The 21,840-nt window shown below is 56.5% G+C and overlaps 1 protein-coding gene across 3 annotated transcripts in view; it reads left to right on the forward strand.

Moving 5' to 3' along the window:
* The window catches only part of PTPRN2 (protein tyrosine phosphatase receptor type N2), a 519,553-nt gene that overhangs the window by 164,609 nt on the left and 333,104 nt on the right, over window positions 1-21,840 (forward strand). For all 3 annotated transcript variants that reach the window (XM_074366632.1, XM_074366633.1, XM_045522614.2), the window contains 4 exons: window positions 6,058-6,276; window positions 7,557-7,597; window positions 8,718-9,064; window positions 19,319-19,405. In XM_074366632.1, the coding sequence (XP_074222733.1) occupies window positions 6,058-6,276; window positions 7,557-7,597; window positions 8,718-9,064; window positions 19,319-19,405 (694 nt within the window). The remainder of the gene's footprint in view (window positions 1-6,057; window positions 6,277-7,556; window positions 7,598-8,717; window positions 9,065-19,318; window positions 19,406-21,840) is intronic.

Consider the following 21,840-nt stretch of genomic DNA (forward strand, 5'->3'; position numbering starts at 1 on the left):
ATAGTGATGGTGGTGATGATGATGATGTTGGTGATGATGTTGGTGATGTTGGTGTTGATGACGATGGTGGTGTTGATGGTGGTGGTGATGGTGATGATGGTGATGATGATGGGGATGGTGGTGATGATGATGTTGGTGATGTTGGTGTTGATGACGATGGTGGTGTTGATGGTGGTGGTGATGGTGGTGGTTATGATGGTGGGGATGATGGTGGTTATGATGGTGGGGATGATGGTGGTGTTGGTGATGATGGTGGTGGTGATGGTGGTGATGGTGATGATGATGGTGTTGGTGGTGGTGGTGGTGATGGTGATGATGGTGATGATGCTGGTGGTGATGATGGTGGTGATGATGGTGGTGGTGAGGGTGATGTGATGGTGATGGTGGTGGCCTGGTCTTGGCAGTGATGGTGATTGTGGTGATACTGATGAGGGTGGTGATGATGATGTGTTTGGATGTGGCTAAACCATACTCTCATGCATACATGGTGTAAATAAAAGCACTTAGGAGCAAAAGCCCTAGTGCGTGAGGCATGTCCTCTTTGTCAAAGGAGTTCTGCAGGGAGGTTAACTGCACACCACTGCTTGTCCTCTGAAGCTGATAGCGTTTGTCTAGGGACCCTATTAGGACATATAATTTCCGTAGGTCAGGCCGGCAGCAGTTGTGCATGGGAGCTGATCGCCTACTCCAGGCCCTGCGTATTTGATGTCCTGACATTTCGTGTAATTGCGCTGCTAGAGCCCACTTGGCACATTGAAAGCTACTTAAAATGTCACTATAAGCGGGCCAGACCTCAGAATTACACGGTGCGGTTGATGGAACAAAAGAACGTTCCACTTTGATGCGTGTGGTACTTGATTGCGCTCTGTGCCATGGTCCCTCTCCAATCCTCTGGGGCTGGCTGGACTCTGAAAAGGACTTCCTCATCTGTTCACCTGCGGATGACCGACAGTGAGCGCCTCTGAGATAACGCAGCCTGGCTGATGCGGTTACGCGGGGCCTGGCGTCTGACACGCGCTACTTGTTCTCACTCGTGGGCCAGCCGCTCGCAGCCATTGTGTGCCTGAGGACGTTTTTTGAAGTTATTTTCGCTAATGGGAATCTGAAAAGATTCTTTTTTGGATGAGAGGAGGCAATTTTAGGGCTTACATTTTGTTAGTCCATTTTGAAGGTGGGTGTTTCTTACTATGGTCAAAGAGGCTCACGGAGAGTCTCCCCAGTTCTCTGGTCTTTATCTTAAAGAACATGATTCTCTCATGCTGCAGTCTGTTTCTGCGCTTCCCTCCACATAGAGAGACTGGAGCTAAGGGAAGCTGAAGGGAAAGAGATGTGTAGTGACCTCCGGGAGACCCTTTACATTGTGAAACGCCAGGACAGAGTATCGCAAGAGGGGCACAGCTTCTCCTTAGTGACACTGCCTGTTAGTGTGGTGGACAGTCTACGCATTTGACTTCATTTTCTCAATAACCCTCTCAAAGTGGGAATTACTGACTCCATCTAAACAGACAGAACCTGAGGCTGCAGGGCTGGAGAGGCGCCTGAAACCACGCTCTCAGTGAGCCTGGGTCGGGCTGGTTCCAGAACACACCTCCGGGGACGTGGTTACCTTGCCTTGTGCAGAGGGTCATGCCCCTCTGTGGCTGTGGGTCTGACATGCCCTGACCTGACCGGCATCCTTCCTGTCCTTGATCGCAAGACAGAACAGCACCTGGGGGATGCTTCGAAGGGCTGCCGAGAGCTCCCACTCCAGTCCCCGGCTCTGCTGACGTCAGGGACTCACACTCGCACGCTTCCTGCAGCTTGGCTTCTGGTCATCCCCCACCTAGCTCCTTTCTCTCTCCTGCTTCTCACACTGGGCCCATCAGCAGGTCCCAGCGCACCCCCGCCAGTGCAGCTCCGCCGGCTCACACACCGTCACCCCTCCCTGGGTCATTGCTTGACCCTCCTTGGCCTCCCTGCTGGGACCTTGTCTCAAGCCTGCAGTCCTTTTAAACTCGCTGCTCAAAACCCAGTGAGGGCTTCTCATCCCACTGAGTTAAAACCCAGGTCCTTTTCATGGTCTGAGACCATGTTACACGACCCCTCCCTGGGCCACCTTCCTGTCCTCTCCGTCCCCCTGCACCAGGGCCTTTGTGCTTGCTGTTTCCTGCAGCATTTCACTGGGCTCGGGACTCACCTCCTTCGGGTCTCTGGTGAAACCTCCCTTCTCTGTGCGCTTTTCTCCAGCAAGCCTGTGTCACGCACCCTCCTCCCTCCCAGCCCCCCTACCCGATGTTCTGTGTATTTGTGTTGAATTGTTTACTTTCTGTCTCTTCTACTAATGAGTGTCCCGTGAAACATGGCTTTGTTAACTGCATCATTCCTGCACTTTGACAGGTGGCTGTGCATAGAAGACGTGCAGTAAACGCTTGTGGAAGGAGGGGAGGAGGGGGGGAGGGGCAGTGGCTCAGACCTGGGCGAGTCACTCGACCACAGGGAGGGAGCGGGCGCGGGGGACGGTGATGCAGGCTGGCCACCTACATGGATGCCGAATGAGGGAGCCCCAGGTGCTGCCCTTGCCACCCCAGATGCTCAGCCTGGCTCATTCTGGCTGCAGCCCAGGGCCCGAACAGTCACCCAATGGGTCGGGTTCTCCCGTGCACACCTCCTTGGTCTGAAATTGGAGGGAGGCTGCAGACAAAGTTGAGATCTTAGGAGGAAAGATTCTGCCATGAGTCCCTCCCAGAGACAGTGGGGCTGGGCGCCGCGTGCAGACCTCCTTGAGGGTGGCCGCAGCTCCGCGCTGTGACACAGCTCCGATCAGGACTGTGTTCGGGCTGCTGGGAGGGGGGAGGCTCACGGTGCTCGTGGGTTTCTGGGTGGGCAGGGACACATGGTCACCGGGGACGTTCCTCTTCCCGGAGATGCTGTTTCAGACCAGAGCTCAGCTCTGTCGGTTTGCGGGAGAGTGAGCAGCACCATGTTGTGCAGTGGCCTCCGCCTGCCTGTCTCCCTGTGCCTAACGTGACTGTAGACAGTGGTGACAGCACCACCGTGGGAAACACAGGCTCCACATGAGAAGTAGCACAGGAAACTGCGGCAGACGCTCGGAACGCGTCCTCCGAGGGAGGGGGCCGAGCTGCGTTTGGGACGTGAGGTGAGGTGCTCACGGGTGTTTCCTGTGCCTTCCCTTCTTTCCTGCTTACCTTTCTTCCTGGCAAAGTGGTCGCTTCTCCGAAGCAGATACCTGCAACCCACATGCACACACACACTCACGCTTACACATGCAAGCACGCACTCCCACTCACAATTTTTCATAAACCTGTGAGGCTGAAAAAAACCCCATTTCTAGAAGTGCATGTTGATCAGCTCGAGGACGTGATTCATTTCACGGCAAATCCTGACGACTAGGGACCTTGACCCTCTCTGTTCTGAGGCCACCAATTTTTCCTCCCTCGCCAGCCCTTGCAGTGTCACGACCACTTTTCAGGCCAGAGACGCAGGTGGCAGAGGATCACTGAACAAACACGCCCTCCAGACTCCAGACATGGCACTAACTCCTGGGAGCCGCTGTGGTCTTGCCGTGTGGCCGGCGGGGTTTGTGTCCACGGGAGGGTGGCTGGTGAGGTGGCTGGTGGGGTGGACAGTGAGCCGCGCTGCCTGGGGGCTCTGGGCGGCAGGCCCCTCTGCCCCACCACCCCCAGGCTGGGTGTGGGGATCCCTTTACCTATGGAGCTGATTGCCAGCGACCTTGCATGCTGGGGGCAGGTCCATGGTGCAGACGTGATTGTGAGGACACGGGGACCTGCCCCAGAGGCGGCCCCTGCCTGGGCCCTGGGAGGAGGAGCTGCTGAGGCTGCTGTCAGCTGGTCCGTGTTCCATGGAGAACACTTCTTTCTCTGCGAGTTGTCGTTTTGACCCGCCCCTCGGGTGTATCCACACACAGTGCCCTGGCGCCCACGGCGGGGTCCCACGGGGTCTGCTGGGCGTCCAGGGCGCGGCCTCGCCTTCGCACCCAGAGGACAGGGTCACAGGACCGCACTGTCCGACTTGCAGCCGTCATCCGATCCAGGTGTCACTCCGCCGCCCCGCCGGCCCTCCTGCGAGACCTCGTGTTGGGTCCGTGGGCTCGGCTGGAGGCGCTCGAGAGAGGTGGACGGGCGCTACAGGGCTGCCCTGTGGGGCAGGACTTCTCCGTGGAGCAGGAGCCTGCAGGACTTGGCGCGCTGCCGGCCGCCTGTCCTGATGCCCCCACCCCTGGCCCCTGGAGGCGAGGGGTCCTCCGTGGTGGGAGGCGGCCCGCGGGGCGGAGGAGCGGAGACCGCAGCCAGGCGGCTGTCTGGGGGCGGCAGCTGTTCAGGGGGAAGGGAAGTGCCCTGGGCGGCCGTGCGGACGTGGGACGGTCTCTGAGGGCGACAAGGGCAGTGCTGTCAGAATAGTGGTGGCGGGGGCTGTGCACCTTCCACTCACAGCGCGTCTTCCGTCTGCCCTCCCAGACCGCGCGCCTTTTGTTGGCCCAGGAAGAGCAGAGACCCCCGCACGTCTGTGGGCCGGGGGGTCTGGGTCAGGTGTGCTTTTCTGCGTTTTTACGGTGTTTCTATTTACGAGGAGGCGAGAAGAATTTTTCCAGGCTCACTGCTGAAAGGTATTTTCAAGGCAGACGTTTGGTCCCTGAATGTTGGGGAGGGCGTCTGTGTGGGACCCTGTGGTTCTGGGGATGCAGGGGGCAGTGCCCTCCTGGGGACCAGGTCGGGGTGAGGACCCCGGGGGAGCAGCCTCGGGAAGGCATCGGTCTAAGCTTCCTTCCACCGGAAGCTGCTCCGAGGGGCAGATTCTGTTACTGTTCAGTGTGGCAGGTCCCACAGGCCAGTGGAGGTTTATCACCGAAAAGGTCGTTTCCCAAGAGGTGGGGTGCCAGGGCCTCGTGGGGAAGTACCAGGCTGGTGGCGGGGCGGGGCGCCCTGGGCAGGGGCCCTCTGTGCTGCTGCAGAAAGGAGCGGGGGGGGGGGGGCGGCGGGGGGGCAGGCTCAGGACTGGCCGGTGTGAATATGGTCAGCACCGGGGCTGGGGGGGCCGGCCCAGTAGTGGGGACCTGGCCCCGGGGGGACCGGGGCAGGGGCCAGTGGCTGGAGGAGGGTAGAGCTGTGGGTGGGTTGGCGTTCGGAAGCAGTGTTTCTGTTTGGACACGTGGGCTGCCCGGGGAGGGTCAGTCTCTCCAGGACCCGCGAGGACCAGAGGTCAGGGCGTCCGTGGTGAATACGGAGCCAAGGCCGGCGGGTGTGACCACCCTGCAGCCAACCCCACTTCTCCCCAGCCCGTGGGGCTTCCCATAGCATTTCCTGCAGTGCACCCACTGCTGAGGGACGATCTTAACTCTTTAAAACAATATGAAGAATGTTCCTTCCACTCTTGTGCTTGACGAGCGTTTCCACCAGGTTGGCTGGACTCCAGATTCAGCACCTCCCCTGCTAGCACCTCCGGGTTCCTTCGCGTGTCCGTCGTCAAATGTGCAGTTACATCCCGTGTCCCCGTGTCATCCTTCAGGACGCGCAGTGTGTCCCGGGGTCACCACCTGAGCCGTCTGACCTTCTCTGCCAGGGGTTTTCTGGGAGCTCGACCGTGAGAGGCGGTGGTGGGTCTTTGTTTAATTCCTCTTGGGGTTTACCGTCCACCTTGACTCTCCGAGCTAGTGCTCTTCCCCGATTTGGGGAGATTTGTGGAGGTTTCTTCCTCCTTTTGTGCCTTGGCCTCCCGGACCCGAGCGCTCCTGCGCCACCTACGTCGTCCGCAGGCGACCGAGGCCTGTGCAGCCCTTCGCCCTGTTCTGCAGACCACGCCTGCTTCTTTCATCTGCCTGCAGATTCACCCCCTTGTTCCATCATCCCATCTGCGCCCACGTCCACCCAGCGAGCTTTACGCTCCTCTGCCTGCTCATTTAGGGCTCCCGCGCGGCTCGGCCCGACCCCACCCCCGCTGCGGGGCCGTGTCCGCCCGCCGGCTCCTCGCGTCCCCGTCCCCTTGTTCTGACGCCGCTGCTTTTCTCTCACTTTGCTCGTGCTGTTTTGCATGACCTTCCAGAAGCCCGTGTGCAGACGCTCGTGCGGGGCCTGCCGCAACATCTGGGCGGCATGGAGGGTCTGGGCGCCCTGGACGTGGACGCAATGGCCCGTGCCATCGCCAGTGCGCTGCCAAGTGGGGGCGCAGACGGGGAGCAGGGAGGCGCCTGGCCAGGAGACGGAGGACCCAGGGGGCAGGCGGACCGCTTGGAGGTGGCTCCCCACGGCGGGGACCAGACAGGTGAGCACCAGCCCTGGCACTGGCACGCGTGTGGACGAGGGGTGTGCGAGGCCGTGGCTCACCCAGCGGTGATGCACTTTCTGCTGGGGAGGTGGGGTTTGTGGTAATGGTTTTTATTTGTCTGAACTCCTCCTCTGAAAGCTTCCCTAACAGGCTGAGCCTTCCAGAGCAATTATGTTGAAAGGTAAGTTGCTCTCTAGCAGGCATGTGGTTCCTCCATGCTGAGGTTCGGGTTAGAAGACACAGGAGTGTTGGAAAGGGTGTCTGTTTGGCTAGTGTGAGTGGAGACCAGGAGTCAGATGTTGGAGTAATAAAGTGAAACGGGTTCATTCAGACGCCTGCTTGAGGCCCACATCCACTTGGGCTGCTCTGGGGAGAGCAGAGGCCCTCACCCCCAACATGCATGTGCACACATGCACACACATGTGCGTGACACACACTCACATGTGCGTGACACACACTCGCATGCGTGCACACACAGATAGTCATACAATACGTGCACACACACACAGTCACACACACATGCACGGCAGCAGGGACTCTGGGTGGGGCAGGCTCTGTCTTCCCTGCCCAATGGCTTCTCAGAGTCGCTGGAGCTATGTCAGAGCATCTCACGGCGCGCCTTGCACACAGCAGGTGCACAGACAGGTGTGCTGCAGCCCAGGGGAAGGGTGCACATCTCTCCTCTGAGGGCTGGGACAGGGCTTGCTGGCAAGCTGAGTACATGGCTCAACTGATGTAGGAAAAGACCCTGGGACGCCGCCCAGATGACGTTCCAAGGGGCAGCGATGGGCAGAAGGTGAGGCCTGGATGGAGGCTGCGAGGGCCTGGAGGTGCTGGTGTCCCTGCTGCCAGCACAGGGACTCAGTGAGTCACACTCCGACTCCCGCACGTGCCTTTAGAGAAGCGAGCACCCCAGAGAAATGGTGACTCCAAAGACACCTGGCTGGGAAGCTTGGCTCAGACGCCTCGCCGCTGCTCCTGGCTGCTCGCCGCCCCCGGCTGGGGCTCCTTGCTGCCGGGAGCCCACGTGAAGGGCAGCTCGCCTGTCCCTGGGGCCGGTCCCGTGACTGACGGCTGGCTCACGTCTGGCCCAGCGGTGACCTGCATCTCTCACGGCTCGGCAGGGTGCGGAGGAGGTGGGGGTGGTGGAAGGAATTATGCCAGCAGCATCGGGCTTGACCGCCGTAAAGAGGGGCTCTCGTGAGGGCCCCTTGACGGCTGGGGCCCCGGGGCCGAGGTTCCTGATGTGGATTCTGATGAGCACGTGTCCCCCACAGGTGACGCGGAGTCCAAGGACGGTGGCAGCGTGCACAAGGAGGTGAGATGGGCGTCTGCGCCTTCGTTCGGGTCACGTGGAGCCGGGGCCAGTGGACGTCTTCTTGTTCGTGGTTTGGGAACATACAGGAAATACAGACATTTCTTCTAGACATACAGGGAAAATCCCAAAATTGAGAAAAAATACAGACTACACGTAGAATCGTGTTCCTTTAGATACATACTACTGTGTTTTCCGATTACATACTAAAACTTACCCATTGTTGGAATATGAACCACACGGTTAACACAAAGAACAAACTCGGTGTTCCTCCGAGTTCCCCACCTGGGGACATGAAGTGACATCGCACAATGGCGCCATACGCCCATGCTGTGAGGTCGAGGTCTCCCTGTGGGTGCTGGTCTCTAGGGTTCACTTACAGACCTTCTCAGGCTGCAGGTCATTTGACCTGCACTGTCCACAGTGGTGGCCACCAGCCACGTGTGTCTGCAGAGCTTAAATTCATTAAATTAGGTAAATGAGAGTTCAGAGTCTCCGCGGCGCAGCCACACGTCCCATGTTCCTTAGTGCTGTGGTCTGGATGGGCAGACGCAGAGCCTCCCGGTCGCTGCACGAGGTTCTCTGGGTGGCGCTGGCTGGGGAGGCGGGAGTCTGGGAGAAGCTCGGGCACGCCTCCCCCCCATGGAGCCAGTCGTTGGCGTCTCATGCGTGAGAACCTTTGCTCGTTAGTACAAGTCTTAAGGCTGCAGCGGGTCAGCTCACAAACGAGACAGCGGTGTGCTTCTGGGAACCTGATTTGTGGGGAGGGAGGATCTGGCTAGCACGCCTCCTGTCGCATCGTGTCAGTGGCTTCTGGTTTGTTGCCCGTCAGCGAGCAGTGAAGGAAGCACCAACAGTTCTCCCAACTGTCCATCAGAGAGAATGGGCTCTTCCCTCTGGGCTGTGGAGGGAGACGTGGGTCTAGGGACACGTTCCTGATTTAGGACGTGGGGGAGGAGGCCCACAGAGCTGCAGGGTCCCCAGACGGCGCACATTCAGACAGGGCCCGAGCCGCCCTGCATGGCCCGGCTCACGTGTGCGGCGTCCCACCCTCTGTGGGCTGAGCGTGGGTCACTTCTCTGTTACTTGGGCTTCATTCTCAAGCTGATTTTCTTTCTGCCAGGTCAGCCGTTCGGGTGCCAGACTCGGGGACCCCCTTCAAGGTCCTGGGTCCCCTCTCTTGCCTGGAGCCCCTCAACTTGCAGAGCCCTTCAAAACAGAGATCAAGAAATCAGAGGCCCCCGCGGCGCCCCTGTCCTCCGAGGAGGAGCGCGCCGGGGTGGAGAGTGTGAGGAGCCGGACCTACACCAAGGAGCTGGCAGAGGGGCTGCTGAAGCCGGGGCCGGGGCTGGGGCCGGGCGCACCACGGGGGCTGCAGCGCTGGGCTCCGGTTGGGCCCCCCAGCCAAGGCCTGCGGCTGGAAGCCAAGTCCTCCGGGGAGCAGCACGGCTACATCGTGACGCAGCATGAGTGAGTGGGGCTCAGGGCTCGTTGCTCGGGGGCGGGTCCTGGCCTCGATTTCACCTCTCCCTTCGTCACCTGGAGACCGGGTTGGGGGCATCCCGGGAGTGGGAGTGCAGCAGGGGCCGGCCCACCCCCCTTACCCAGTGTCCCCAGCTGGGAACCGAGTTCCAGGGCGATTCTCTGCAGACAAACCCAAAACAAAGCCCTTCCGGGTCTTCGGTCCTGGCCCCCAGCCGGTCACCCTGCAGCCTAGACACGGGGTCTCAGGCGGGCGGGAGGGCAGGCGGGCATGGCTGGGGTGGCGGGCGGGACCGGGCTCTGTGCTGAGCGCAGGCTCCACTCCGGTGACAAGTCCAAAAACTCTCAGTTGCCCACATACCAGGACCCAAGTCATCCTTCAGAGGGGGCCCGTGCCTCTCAGCACCGTGTGCTATGTCCTTGCTCTCATTCTGTCCTGAGGGAAGGAGTCACAGAAGTCATATGTCCTTTTCTTCTGGTCTCCTCGCTGGTGAATCTGACATTGACCCCGGGCTTTGTAACAGTGTTGTGTTTTCTTCAGAGAATGGAAGTGGTGTTGCCAAGGCAAAACATGTCTGGCGGCACGCACACGTGTGTGCAGGTGTGGGTGCAGGTGCATGTTGTGCAGGGGTGTGGGCATGTGCAGGTCTGTGTGGGTATGTACTTTTGCTTTGGTATCATGTGCACGTGGCCAGGAGTCTCTGTGTCATGCTGCCCCTTTACCTCCTGATACCGGCTCCGATGCCACCTCTTCGAGGCAGCCTTCCAGATTCTCCAGCCTCAGTCGGAATCCCTCACCCAGTGCAGCCCCGCCCTTCCCCTCAGAACCTTACCTGGGTGTCAAATGGAGTCAGGGGTGAGCCCATTTTTGCTCAGTGGTGTCCTGACTCCTCTGAAGGCACTTGGTGGTTTGTGGATCAGATTGTTACAGAAACCCAAAGTCACAGAGTTGATTCTTTAAAAGCACCTGTGACAAGCTGCTTGCCTCTGAATAGAGGTTCTACTTAGAAACTCCTCCAGGGTGTAGTTCAAAGACCCCACCCTGCGGCCTTGGCGCTGCCCTGAGGGAGGAGGCAGTATCTGGGAACACCCCCTGATGGCCATGTCCAGGTGCCAGGTGGGGTCCCTGTGGCCTCAGGTCGAGTGCTGGTGTCCCTGCTGACGAGATGCAGCCACAGGCCCCCAGTCCACAGGCCCCCAGTCCACAGCGGTCAGTGTCATGCTTTTCATGAGGCAACAGACTTGTTTTTGCTCCTTCTTACACAGAATTTTGAACATACACCAAAGCAAGATAATGACCCAGGCCCAGTGAACCAGACACCCACGCCCACCTCTCCTCCTTTGAAACAAGCCCCACTTGTGCTGTCTTAGAAACGTTTCATGAAGCATCTCAGGACCGAAGGATTCTTCCTTTTTGACATCCCGTGATGCCACGTGGCACCTAAAAGTGACAAAAGTGCCTTAATACACCAGCTCTGTAGTCTGTGTTCACGAGGGCAGCCGTCCCACCTTTGTCAGGGCTGCACTTAGTTTACTTGCTATTTGATTCAGGATCCGCACAGGCCACCCCTGCAGGTGGCCGTTGGGTCTCAGGGACCTGTAGGCTCCTTTCATCTCGCGGAGGGGGCGGGGGTTGCAGAGCTGGGCTGGGTGTCCATGTCTGTTGGTGGCTGGAATTCCAGACGGGACCATGTTGCAGACTTGTCTGGCCTCTGACTGGTGGCAGTGGCGGTGCAAACATGGATGTTAAAACAGCATCTGCGCCTCTTTGCCTGGTGGTTTCCAAGTCTGCTCGGCCATGTCCAGCCCCCAGAAGATGCCAGAAATGATGGTGTGTGGGGGCCCTTGTGGTCTCTGACTGTGAGCCTCCTTCCCACCTGCCATCTTTCTGCTGCTCGAAGGGCAAGCTCTGTTGTCGGTGGGTGGGGGCAGGGAGGGGAGTAAGGATCCAGACGGCCCAGCCCTCTCTGACCAGCCTGGGTTCTGCAGCTCAGCTGGGGTCCATGAGATGTAGGAGGGTCTCAGAAGGTCCTGGTGACGTCAGGACCCCCTTGTCTTTTAGCCGTGTTGACATCATGGCAGTGAGAGATCACCATAAGTTCCCATCTCTGTATCTACGTCTCCACCTGCAGGTGCTCTGTCACCTGTCCCCACATCTGCACCTGCACGACACCTGCATTTCTGTGTCTGCGTCTCTCTGCATCCACATCCGCACATCTCTACGTCTCTCCACCTGCAGGTGCATGGACACCTGCACCCACATTTACTCATCTGTATCCACATCTGTATCATGTATGCCTATGTCTGTCTCTGTGTCTGCACAGCCCACAGCTGGACTTGGTGTTGGATTTCCATAGTCATTGGGAAGCTTAGCGCTCCCTCTTCAGCAATGCCCTGAAATTCCACAGCAATCCCCAGGGGCCTTCACGTCCTAACCCCTGCAATTGATTTTTTGCAGAGTGTCATCTGCATTATATATTGGCCTAGACTTAAATCTTTCAAAGGCGAGCATTTTAAATTTGACTCCTGCATATGGAAGAATAGGAAGGAGGGAGAAAAATATGAAAAGATAAGATTTGTTCTGCTGTCAAAATAGTAGTAAGTCTGCAAACGAGTAGGGAAGCCAGAGGGAAAAGACGAAATGGAAAAAAATAGTGTCCTGAGGTAGCTCGCTTGTGGAATCTTGGCTTACTTGGAAAAATGACTTTTTTTAAGGAATTAAAATGCTTTTTTTGGAATGATGACTTTTAATAAAGCGTGTTTTTCTGGAGGAGCTGCTGTGGGTGCTTAGTGAGAAGGAGTCGGTTTTAGGCAGAACTTGGAGGGCCCCTGCTCTGATCTCCAAGGGCCGGCGGGCGGGGGCGGCACCTGCAAAGGTCCCCCTGCATCAGGGGGGCAAGGACTTGAAGAGCTGAAACGAGGCTGGGGCAAGGGGCCAAGAGTGGTGAGGGACAGGCTGCGAGGCCGCAGGCACCAGCAGGATTTAGGTTTCTCCCACAGACTTGGGGCCCCTGAGGGCGCGAGGTGGGTGGTGAGGTCAGGGTGCGCTCTCCTGTGTCCTCCACTGCCGAGGGGAGAAGGGGGAACAGGAGACCGGCCCACCAGCTCTGTAACCCCACCTTGCTCCCTCTGCGCTGCGGGGCAGACCTTCGAGGCGGCGTCCGTGCATGCTGTGAACTGGGCTGGACTTAAATCTGAGACAGCTTCCCATGACTCCGGCCTCCTAGGGGCCGGGGGGAGGGGGGACAGCAGAGCACCCACCCACTGCTTCTCACTGGGGCTGCACTGGCGGAGGCCTTGCATCCGGAGTGGGTTTGGCGGAGACCCCATCCGACACGGGGTGCTGCTGGGGGAGGCTGAGGCCACGCGGGCGGGTGCGGGAGGGGAGTCAGGAGAGAAGGGCTTCCCTCCCCTCCTCCCGCACCCTGATCGCACGGCCGTCTGGGAGCCTGTGTTTGCACTGCGTTCAGCGTCCAGGAAGAGGTGAGAGTGGCGGGAACCACAGTGGCTCCCCTGTGGACACCGCCTCTGAGGGCAGATGTGGTTGTGGCTCATCGTGCAGGGTGTGGTGCCGACAGGCTCTCCCAGCCACCCTGGTGGTCCCTGCGCTCCTTCCCGGCTCCTCTCCGCTGCAGCCGGCTACGAGGCACTCAGGCCCGGCACCTGCCTTTGCAGCGCCTCTTCCAGCCCTGCTGGTGATTGTTGTTGGTGAGTCCAGGGGTCGGGGACCACTCTGCCCATGGGCACTCCGGGCTTCCACCCAGTTTAGACGTCTGGCCCTTCAGCCACCCCAGTGACTCTGCGGCCCCAAACCAGGGTGGAGGAATGTGCCTGGGAGGCATTTGCACTGAGCTGTGTCTCCCTGGGATCACGTGACCAGACCAGAAGTGGCATGAAGGGGCCGCCCCAAGGGCCAGACACAGCGTGACACGGAGCGGAGGCTGTGGACGCAGAGGTGGTGCCAGTGAAGCAGCCACTCGGCAAGGGCCTCGTTCACGCAGGGGCTTCAGCTCCTGGGCTGGAGCTTTTCTCTTGGTGTTTTATTCTCTTTGCAATTATAAACGGAATCGTCTTCTTAATTTCTTTTCCTGATGGTTTATTGTTGGTGTATAGAAACGATTGATTTTTGTGTATTGATTTTGTGTCCTGTAACTTTACTGAATTTATTTATTAATTCTAACAGGTTTTTAGTGGTGTCATTGGCGTTTTCTGTGTACAGTGTCATGCCAGTTGCATACAGGGACAATTTTACTTCTTTCTTTCTGACTTGAATGCCCTTTCTTTCTCCTGACCAGTTGCTGTGGCCAGGACTTCCAAAGCGGCCAGATGAAAGTGGCCAGGGTGGGCATCCTTGTCTTGTTCCCGATCTTAGGCAGAGAGCTTTCAGCTTTTCACCGCTGCGTGTGGTGTTAGCGGCGGGCTTGCCGTATGTGCCTTCATTGTGCTGAGGCACACTCCCTCTGTGCCCACTTTGTGAGAGTTTTTGTCACGACTCATTGTTGGATTTTTTCAGGTGCTTTTTCTTATCTGTTGAGATGACCATGGTGTTCGCTCCTCGTTCTATTGCTGTGGGGCGTCACACTGGGTGCTTTGTGGATGTTGAACCATCCTTGCATCCCTGGGGCAAGTCCCACCTGACGCTGTGTGGTCCTTCTCCTGTGCTGTTGAGCTTGATTTGTTAATGTTTGTTGAGGATTTTTGCCTCTGTGCTCCTCAGAGGCTTTTTTCTCGTGGGGTCCTTGTCTCGCGTGTCATCTGAGAAATGCTGGCTTTGGAAAATGGGTTTGGAAGTGGTCCCTCCTCTTCTGTTTTTTTGGAAGAGCGAGGAGGACTGACATTCATTCTTCTTTAAATGTTTGGCAGAATTCACCAGTGAAGCCATCTGGTCCTAGATGTTTCTTTGCTGGGAAGTTTTGTTTATTGATCCAATCTCCTTACATGTTCTTGGCCTGTTAGGACTTTAACAATTTACCTTCCTGATTTAATCTTGGAAGGTTATGTGTTTCTAGGAGTTTATCTGTTTCCTCTACGTTGTCTGGGTTGTTGGTGTGTAATTGTTCATGGCAGTGTTTTATGGTGCTTTGTGTTTCTGTGGTATTATTTGTAGTAGCTTCTCTTCCGTTCCCAATTTTGTTTATTTGAGTCCTCCTTTGGGGGGGGGTCTTAACTAAAAGTTTGTCAGTTTTGTTTATTTTTTTAAAAAAAACAGCTCTTAGTTTCATTGATCTTTTCTACAGTCTTTTTAGTCTGTTTTTCATCTGTTTCCACTTTGATCTTGTTTCCTCCCACCTGCTACCTTTGGCTTAGCTCTTGGAGGTGTAAACTTAGGTTATTTGAGATCCTTCTGTTTTCTTAATGTAGATGCTTTTCACTGTAAACTTCTGTCTTAGCGCTGCTCATGCCGCCTCCCCTATGTTTTGGTAAGTTGAGTTTCCAGATTCATTTTTTGATTTCTCCATTGACCCACTGGCTGTTCGGGAGCATGTTGAACGGATGGATAATTATCCACTGTTGGAAGCAGCTTATTGAAGTCCCTTGCTATTGTTATATTAGTGTCTATTTCCTCCTTTGGATCTGATAATATTTTATATATTTAGGTGCTCCTCTGTGGGGTGCACATATAGTTACAAACATTATATCTTAATTTATTGACTCTTTTAACACGATATAATGACCTTTGTCTCTTATCAAAGTCTTTGGCTTAAAGTCTGTTTTGTATGATATAGATTTATCTACCCCTGTTTTTTGTTTGTTTTCCATTTCCATGGACTATCTTTCACAACCTTTCACTTTCAGTCTGTGTGTGTTCATAAAGCTGAAGTGAGTCTCTGATAGGCAGCATATAGTTGGGTCTTTTTTTAAAAAAAATCAGTTCAGCCATTTTGTGGTTTTTGTTTGGAGAATTTAGTCCATTTACACTTAAAAGTATTTATTGGTAGGTGTGAATTTATTGCCGTTTTGTTAATTGCTTTCTGTTTGTTTTGTAGTTTCTTTCCTTCCTTCCTTCCTTCCTCCCTCCCTTCCTTCCTTCCCTTCTTCCTTCCCTTCTTCCTTCCTTCCTCTCTTTTGTGATTTGATGATCTTGTGTCTTTGTATATTATTGCTTTCTCTTTTATCTAAGTGTCCACTATTGGCTTTTGTTCTGTGGTTACCATGAGATTTACGTAGGCATCCTATATTTATAACAGTCTATTTTAAGTTGATAACAACTTAACTTTGAATGCATACAAAACCTTTACATTTTTACACTACTACCTTTTATGTTTTTAATGTCCATTCTTTTTATAAGGGTAGCTCTAAGACATTATGTACTTAGATTTGTAGTAGGCTGTTGGCAATTTTTTTTTCTGGAGAATAAGATTGTTTTGGAGAATATATTATGAAGAATATGTCCATTTAAATATATTATGGAGAACATATTTATTCAAAAACTGGAATATATTTATATTGAGAAGCATAGAGTCATCTTGACATTAAAAAATAATAAGTTGTTAGAATACAGCAGTTTTTCACCTGTTTATTTTTTTACCTGTGAAGATGGGACGTTGTTAATGAACACGTCTTTAATGAGCGTGATCTGGGACTGCTGGAGACTTGAGGTGAGTGCACGTGTGCTCTGGGACCTCAGCAGTCACTGCAAGTGTGTGGCCGCACAGATTATGGTAGCTCACTCCCCCGTGCTCTGAGAACCCGGAGCTCTGTTAGACTCTGCAGGGAAGGTGGCGGCCCCAAAGCAAAGTTGGAATTTTAAATCATTGTGATACCTTTGTCCTCCATCATTTGCTAATCAGAAGCATCACTTCTCTGCACTGGTGAGAGTTCCTGTGGATTAGCAGAAATTTTAACTTACAAGATTATTTAAAAAGATAAAAACCATTATTGGTTATAGTGATGGGTACGGATAACTAGAATAATCTGCGAATCCCATGAAAATCTCATTTGATCAATTGGCTTCAAGTATCGGCTCATCAAAAAAATTTGTATCAAAGTTGGCTCATTTTCATCTTGCAGTCCATCCATCATTTGGTTCCTAACCTTTGGTGAGTTTTCAAATAAACAGTAAAATGTTCAAAATCAGGAAGTGAAGCAGCAAAGAACAAACAGCTCTGGAACACAGAGTCCCACACGTGGATGTCTGATTGGCGGAAACCTCCGGCCCCGCGGCCAGATCCTGTTCGCAGCCAGATTCCATCTGTCTCAGAAGCAAGAGACAGTGATGCCCGGGAAGACGAGACGTGGAGGCATTGTGGGTGCAGACGCTCTTCAGCGCACGCTGCAGCGGGGCGCTTGCCCCACCGCCCGGAGCATGCGCTGCAACGTTCACTTCCCATTTCCGTTTGCGTTTTCCTTGGGGGTTTTCTGGTGTCGTGAACTTGGGCAGTGAATTTAATTTCTCTGGTCTGTTTCCACTTCTTTCAAGTGAGGTTAATAATGGTACCTTCCCTGCAGGTCTTTTCCGAGCACTAAATGAGATAATTTCCACAGGGTCATACATGGCAGGGAACTTAGGGAAACCTTCAGGATGTTTTCTCTGGTCTTGTATTTCCGGCCCTGAAGCCACTCTCCTGAGTCTTCATTTGCTCCTAGGAGCTTTCGTCGTCTCATGTACCCAGTTTTCTTGTTTTGTGTCCACTCTTTGGCCGCATGATGGTGTCGGTGCCATGGACATCCGTGGTGCGGCAGGTGGTGTCGTGGGGCTGTCACGGAGGTCGGGCTGTGGCCACGTGTCAGACGAGATTCGTCAAGTGAGGGACATGGACGTTTAGATCCCCCCTGTTTTGCTTATTGAGTGACTCCCCGGCGGCAGCCTCATTTAAAATGATCGAGCAGCAGTAATAGCGTGTGGCTGTGCTTCAGGTGGGGAGTGCGTTCACGGGGAGACGCTGCCTGGCTCCTGACAGAAAACCCGTCCTGCCAGGACAGCGAGGCAGTGGTGGGGGCCCTGCAGCCCCCCAGCTCTGACCCCAAGCTGCTGCAAATGCTCCCATCTCCCCTCCACGGTGGCCTCGGGCAGGCAATCAGGGTGGCGGCGGTCACAGGGCAGAGGAAATTGCCCGAGCAGTGTCTGTCCATTGATTTTGGAGATTGACTCCAGCTGCTTTCTAAGGAAGTTCAGACCATGAAGTGACAGCTGACGGCCACGTATTTTAAAAATAAGTTGGAAAGAGCTGCATGTGCATTTTGAGCGCAGTCAGCACCATCTCGCCCGTCCGGTGGATCGAAGGGAACCATGTTGTCATGTGTCCGTCCCGCCTGGGGCCCTGGCAGCTTGCAGTGCTGGGGGAGGGGTGGGGGTGGGGCTGTCACGGCTCCTGTCATCGGGGCGTCCCCTTCACGGGGCGGGCCGGCTCCTGAAGGTGTCCCGGGCTGGGGAGTGTCACCATCGTCTTGAGGGCTGGTGTAGACCATCTTGTAATGGAGAAAAGTGTTAAAATCCTGCGTTTTGGGGGTGGAGGTCAGGGGTCAGGATACGGTCAGGAGGGTGACAGTGGGCCCAGCTTAAAAGAGACCTTTTAAGGTCTCACAGTGAGCTCGGTGGTTTTGAGTCAAAGTGCAGAGGGAGTTTTAGGAAAAGGAGGCGCCTCTTGGGCCTTCATGGTTGGAAGTGGGGGGGCCGGCGTGGGGGCCAGGGCTCGGGGAGGGAGGGCGAGCCTGGTGGTGTGGGCTCCTTGGCGGGCGGGATGCCGTGGAATGTGATTGAATTCGGCTTGTGAGGGGCTGAGGGAGGGGTGGCTGGGCCAGCTGGAGCTCAGGTGTCACCCCGGGGGGCATGGGGGAGTCAGGCACGGCGGACAGGCGGCCAAGCGGGTGTCGACCCAGGAATGGATGTCCTCACCGCCTCTGCCACTGTTTTCAGGACCTGCCCACGACAGCACCTGTGTACCCGTGTGCCTGCTCCGTCCTCTCCTGTCCAGTGCAGACTCCTCTTGGGGGTATCTGTAGATGTGTGTGCCCCCTGGGGGTCTCTTGTGTCTGCAGGTGCATGTGTGCACACCTGGGGGGGTCCATGGCATCTTCTCAGATGCCTCCTCTGAGGCATTCCTTCCGTGTGGAAGGAATTCCCTTGCTCATCCTCATGGCAGGGCCAGGACTCCAGCTTTGGTCCTGTCCCCACTGGATTGGGAGGGAGGAACCACGGAGGTCCTGCACATGTCCAGTTAGGAGGGAGCCCTCAGCACAGAACAGGCACATCTGTGGGCAAAGCATGTTCCAAGTGACCACAGACAGAAAGACGGCTCTGACGACCCAGCCAGACCTCCCGACCTGGACACAGCCCAGCCCTGCCGTCCACCTGCTGTGGGGCTGGGTGATGGCCAGCCTCCCTGAGCCAGCTTATCTGGCTTGATGGTCTGCGAGACCCTGTGTCCACGTAAGGCCACCTTGAGATTCTGGGTGTGGGACTTGAGGGTGTGGATTTCCGGGGACAGAGTTCAGCCCTGACAACACGCCATTTCTCTGCGGGTGACTCGCTGCCTGTGCTCCACGTGGGTGTTGGCCCAGAGGCGGGGCTCAGCCTTCACCACTGAGTCCCCTGCTTGGCGCCCGGCACCGGGCTGCTCACACACCGCTGAATGGATGGGTGGGTAAGTGAGTGATGGGCGGACGGGTGGGTGGGGACCCTGGCTGGTGACTGTCCACATGACAGCACTGCCAGGACGCCTCTGAAGGGGCACCGACAGGAGCACACAGGAGCGCAGGAGCTGCATGCCCAAGGCCAGGTTCAGGGTTTGCAGCGGGACCTGAGTCCCCCTGGCGGCGGCAGGCGGGTCCCCTCCTGGAGAAGGGGCCCCTTTTAGGGAGAAGCTGCCACTGGCTGTCCCTCCTGTCTCACGGCTCACAGTTGAGCATCCCCACGGCACGTGAGTCACTCTAGCACAGAGTCCTCTTAGGAATGCACGTTTCCGTTGGGCTGAAGCCCCTCCTGCACGTGGGTTCTCAGCCTCTGCTTCTGCGCCCCCTCTGCCGTCTGCCCCCTCCCCTATTATGTTTTTACTGAGATTGCTGCTTCCTGGGCCCATCACGCCCCTTGATGGTCCTGTTCGCACTGTGTCATTCGCCTTATTGTCGGGAAGTTGAGGTTATTCATCTTGGCTGGGGAAGCACCGTATCCCGGCGCCCCAGAGCTGGTCAGATGTGACCGGAACAGTGAGGGCGGGTCCCCTGGGGGCCAGGGTGGGATGGGGCCTGGCAGCCTTCGGACACCAACGAGTCCCCCCCTAATCCTCTGCTCCCCCCCCCCAGCCCCCTGAACCCGGAGGAGGGGAAGGTGCTGCTGGAGCACGTGGCGCGTCTCCTGGAGGTGCCTGCCGACGTCTTCGTGGACATCGGGTGAGTGCAGGTGCCCCGGGCCTCTCCGCTCATGGCAGGTTGTTCATAAACTGGTTTCGGGAGAGAGAGCCGTGTGTCTGTGGGTCTCGTAGTTGTATCACAGAAACTATTCAGGAGGGAAATGAAAGGAGAACCCGCTGGGGTTTCGGTAGATTCTTTAAGCACAGCCTGGGTGTGATAAGAATTATGATCTCCTGAAAGAGCTGGCCGAGGCCCGCAGGTGAGTCAGAGCCGCCTGCACGGCGTGTGTCTGCGGTGGAGGGTGCCCGCCTGGACACACCCTGCCGCCGGCCTTCTGGAGAGCTCACTCACCGCGAGGGAGGGCTGGGGTCCCCAGGTGCCGCGGCCCCGCTTTTCATCCGTGGCCAAGGCTTTGGAAAGAGCTGTGACATCTGGACGAAGGGCTGGCACGCGGCAGGTGCAGGGGGTATTGCGTGTGGAGCACAGGTGCGAGCATGCTGCTGGCGAGAGTGGAGGGCACCCGTGTGGAGGGCCGCGCCCATAGGCCCGTCCACGGGCCCGCCCCTACAGGGGCCACACCCATGGACCCGCCCATGGGCCCACCCGCGTGGAGGGCCGCGCCCATAGACCCGCCCACGGGTCCGCCCCCACAGGGGCCACACCCATGGACCCGCCCACGGACCCCCCCAAGTGGAGAGCTGCACCCACAGACCTGACCACAGCAGCTGCACATGTACTCGTCCCCATTGGTCACATGGTGGAGGTGACCAAGCACTTCCCAGGACCTGGCGTCGCCAAGGCGCTTGCTGCCCTGCTTGGGGGAAATGCTGTCAGTGTGGAGGGGGTGGGGACGTGCATGGGGAGCCCGTCACCCAGCCTGGGTCCCGGAAGCTTCTAGGAGAAGAGAGCAGAAGGGCAAGCAGCCCGTCGCACAGAGAAGTGCATCCCCCACCCAGCCCGGAGCGCAGGACACACGCAGACCTTCTGAATGAAGATGCCTGGGGACAGCAGAGACCTGGGAGCTGCTGGGAGCTCACCTCCCCCGGTGTGCACACCTGGGCTCACGGAGCAGGGGGTGTTGTGCAGGGGAGGAGCACTGAATGGGGGAGAGCACGGGGGCTATCTCAGGAGCCTGGATGGGGGGGTGTCTGAGGAGAGAGCGCTGTCAAGAGTTGCGTTGAGAAGAAGCAGCCTGGCTGCAGTGGGGCCCAGAGGGGATGAGAGCAGGAGGGTTTGCAGCAAACTGGTGAGGGTGGGCGGAGGCCTGCTGTGAGGAGGCAGCAGTATGCACCCGGCGGGGGTGTCCACCTGGGAGGCAGAACGGGGTGGACCCGGAGGGCAGGTTGACGGCCGCGTGCAGAGACCAGTCCAGCAGGTCCACAGCACAGCTGGCACAGATGCAGAGGCCTGAGTATCTGGTTGAGAGAGGACGGGTGGTTGGCAGGAGGGGGCCCCGGTGGTGCTGGTGGTGGAGGGAGGAGGGGCAGCAGCTGCTCCCCCAGGAGGGAAACACTTCTGTTTTGTGGTGCTGGGTGGGGCTCACTGTCCTCGTGAGAGGGACGCCTGCTTGGCCAGACTGGGTGTGCAGTGGCCTTCAGGAAGCCTGGGCTTAAAAAGGGGGAGGGTCGGAGAATGTCCTGAGGGGCCCTGTTCTGATGGATGCTGCAGGACTTCAAAGTCGTAGGGATCTGGGTGGATGTAGAGGCCGAGACCCTGAGGCCATAGCTCAGTTGTGTCGTCGTAGACCAGGGACAGCGCTGTGCTGGGCACGGGGCACCCACAGCAGTTTCCAGTCTGGCCAAGGAAACGCACGCACAGGAGAGCCCTGGGGACGGTGCCGCGGCAAGGCGTGTGTGCTGCGGGAGGCTGGCAGACACCCCGGTGCACCCTCCAGTCCAGGGCGCTGCGTGGGGCCGGGAGCCTCTTGTGGGCACCTAGAGGGCTGGGCCTGGGCCTGACCCCACATTGCCGTGCCCGGCCAGGGGACCGGCAGTCCTGAAAACACACTTTGTCTGGCCTCTGAGTCTCGCCCTCTGAGAAGCTTTCCACATGCTTTTTCCCACTTCCATTATTTTACTTTAAGTTTATCACCTTTTGAAAGACTCATACTCAGAGAACTATAAAACACTGATTAAGGGAATTAAAGATGATTTAAAGAAACAGAAAGGTATCCCATGCTCTTAGGTTGGAGGAATTAATATTGTTAAAATGACCACACTGCCCAAAAGCACTCTGCAGGTTTAAGTCAATCCATATCAAATGACCACCAGCTCCTATTTCACAGAACTAGAACAAATAACCCTAAAAGTGATACAGAATCGCAAAAGACCCAGAACTGCCAAAGCAACACTGAAGAAAAAGAGCAAAGCTGGAGGAATAACCCTCCCAGGCCTCAGACAACACTGCAGAGCCACAGTCATCAAAACAGTGTTGTAGGGCACAAGAACAGACACTTGGATCGAGGGAACAGATCA

This window comes from Camelus bactrianus, chromosome 7, assembly GCF_048773025.1.
Source record: "Camelus bactrianus isolate YW-2024 breed Bactrian camel chromosome 7, ASM4877302v1, whole genome shotgun sequence".
Classification (NCBI taxonomy): domain Eukaryota; kingdom Metazoa; phylum Chordata; class Mammalia; order Artiodactyla; family Camelidae; genus Camelus; species Camelus bactrianus.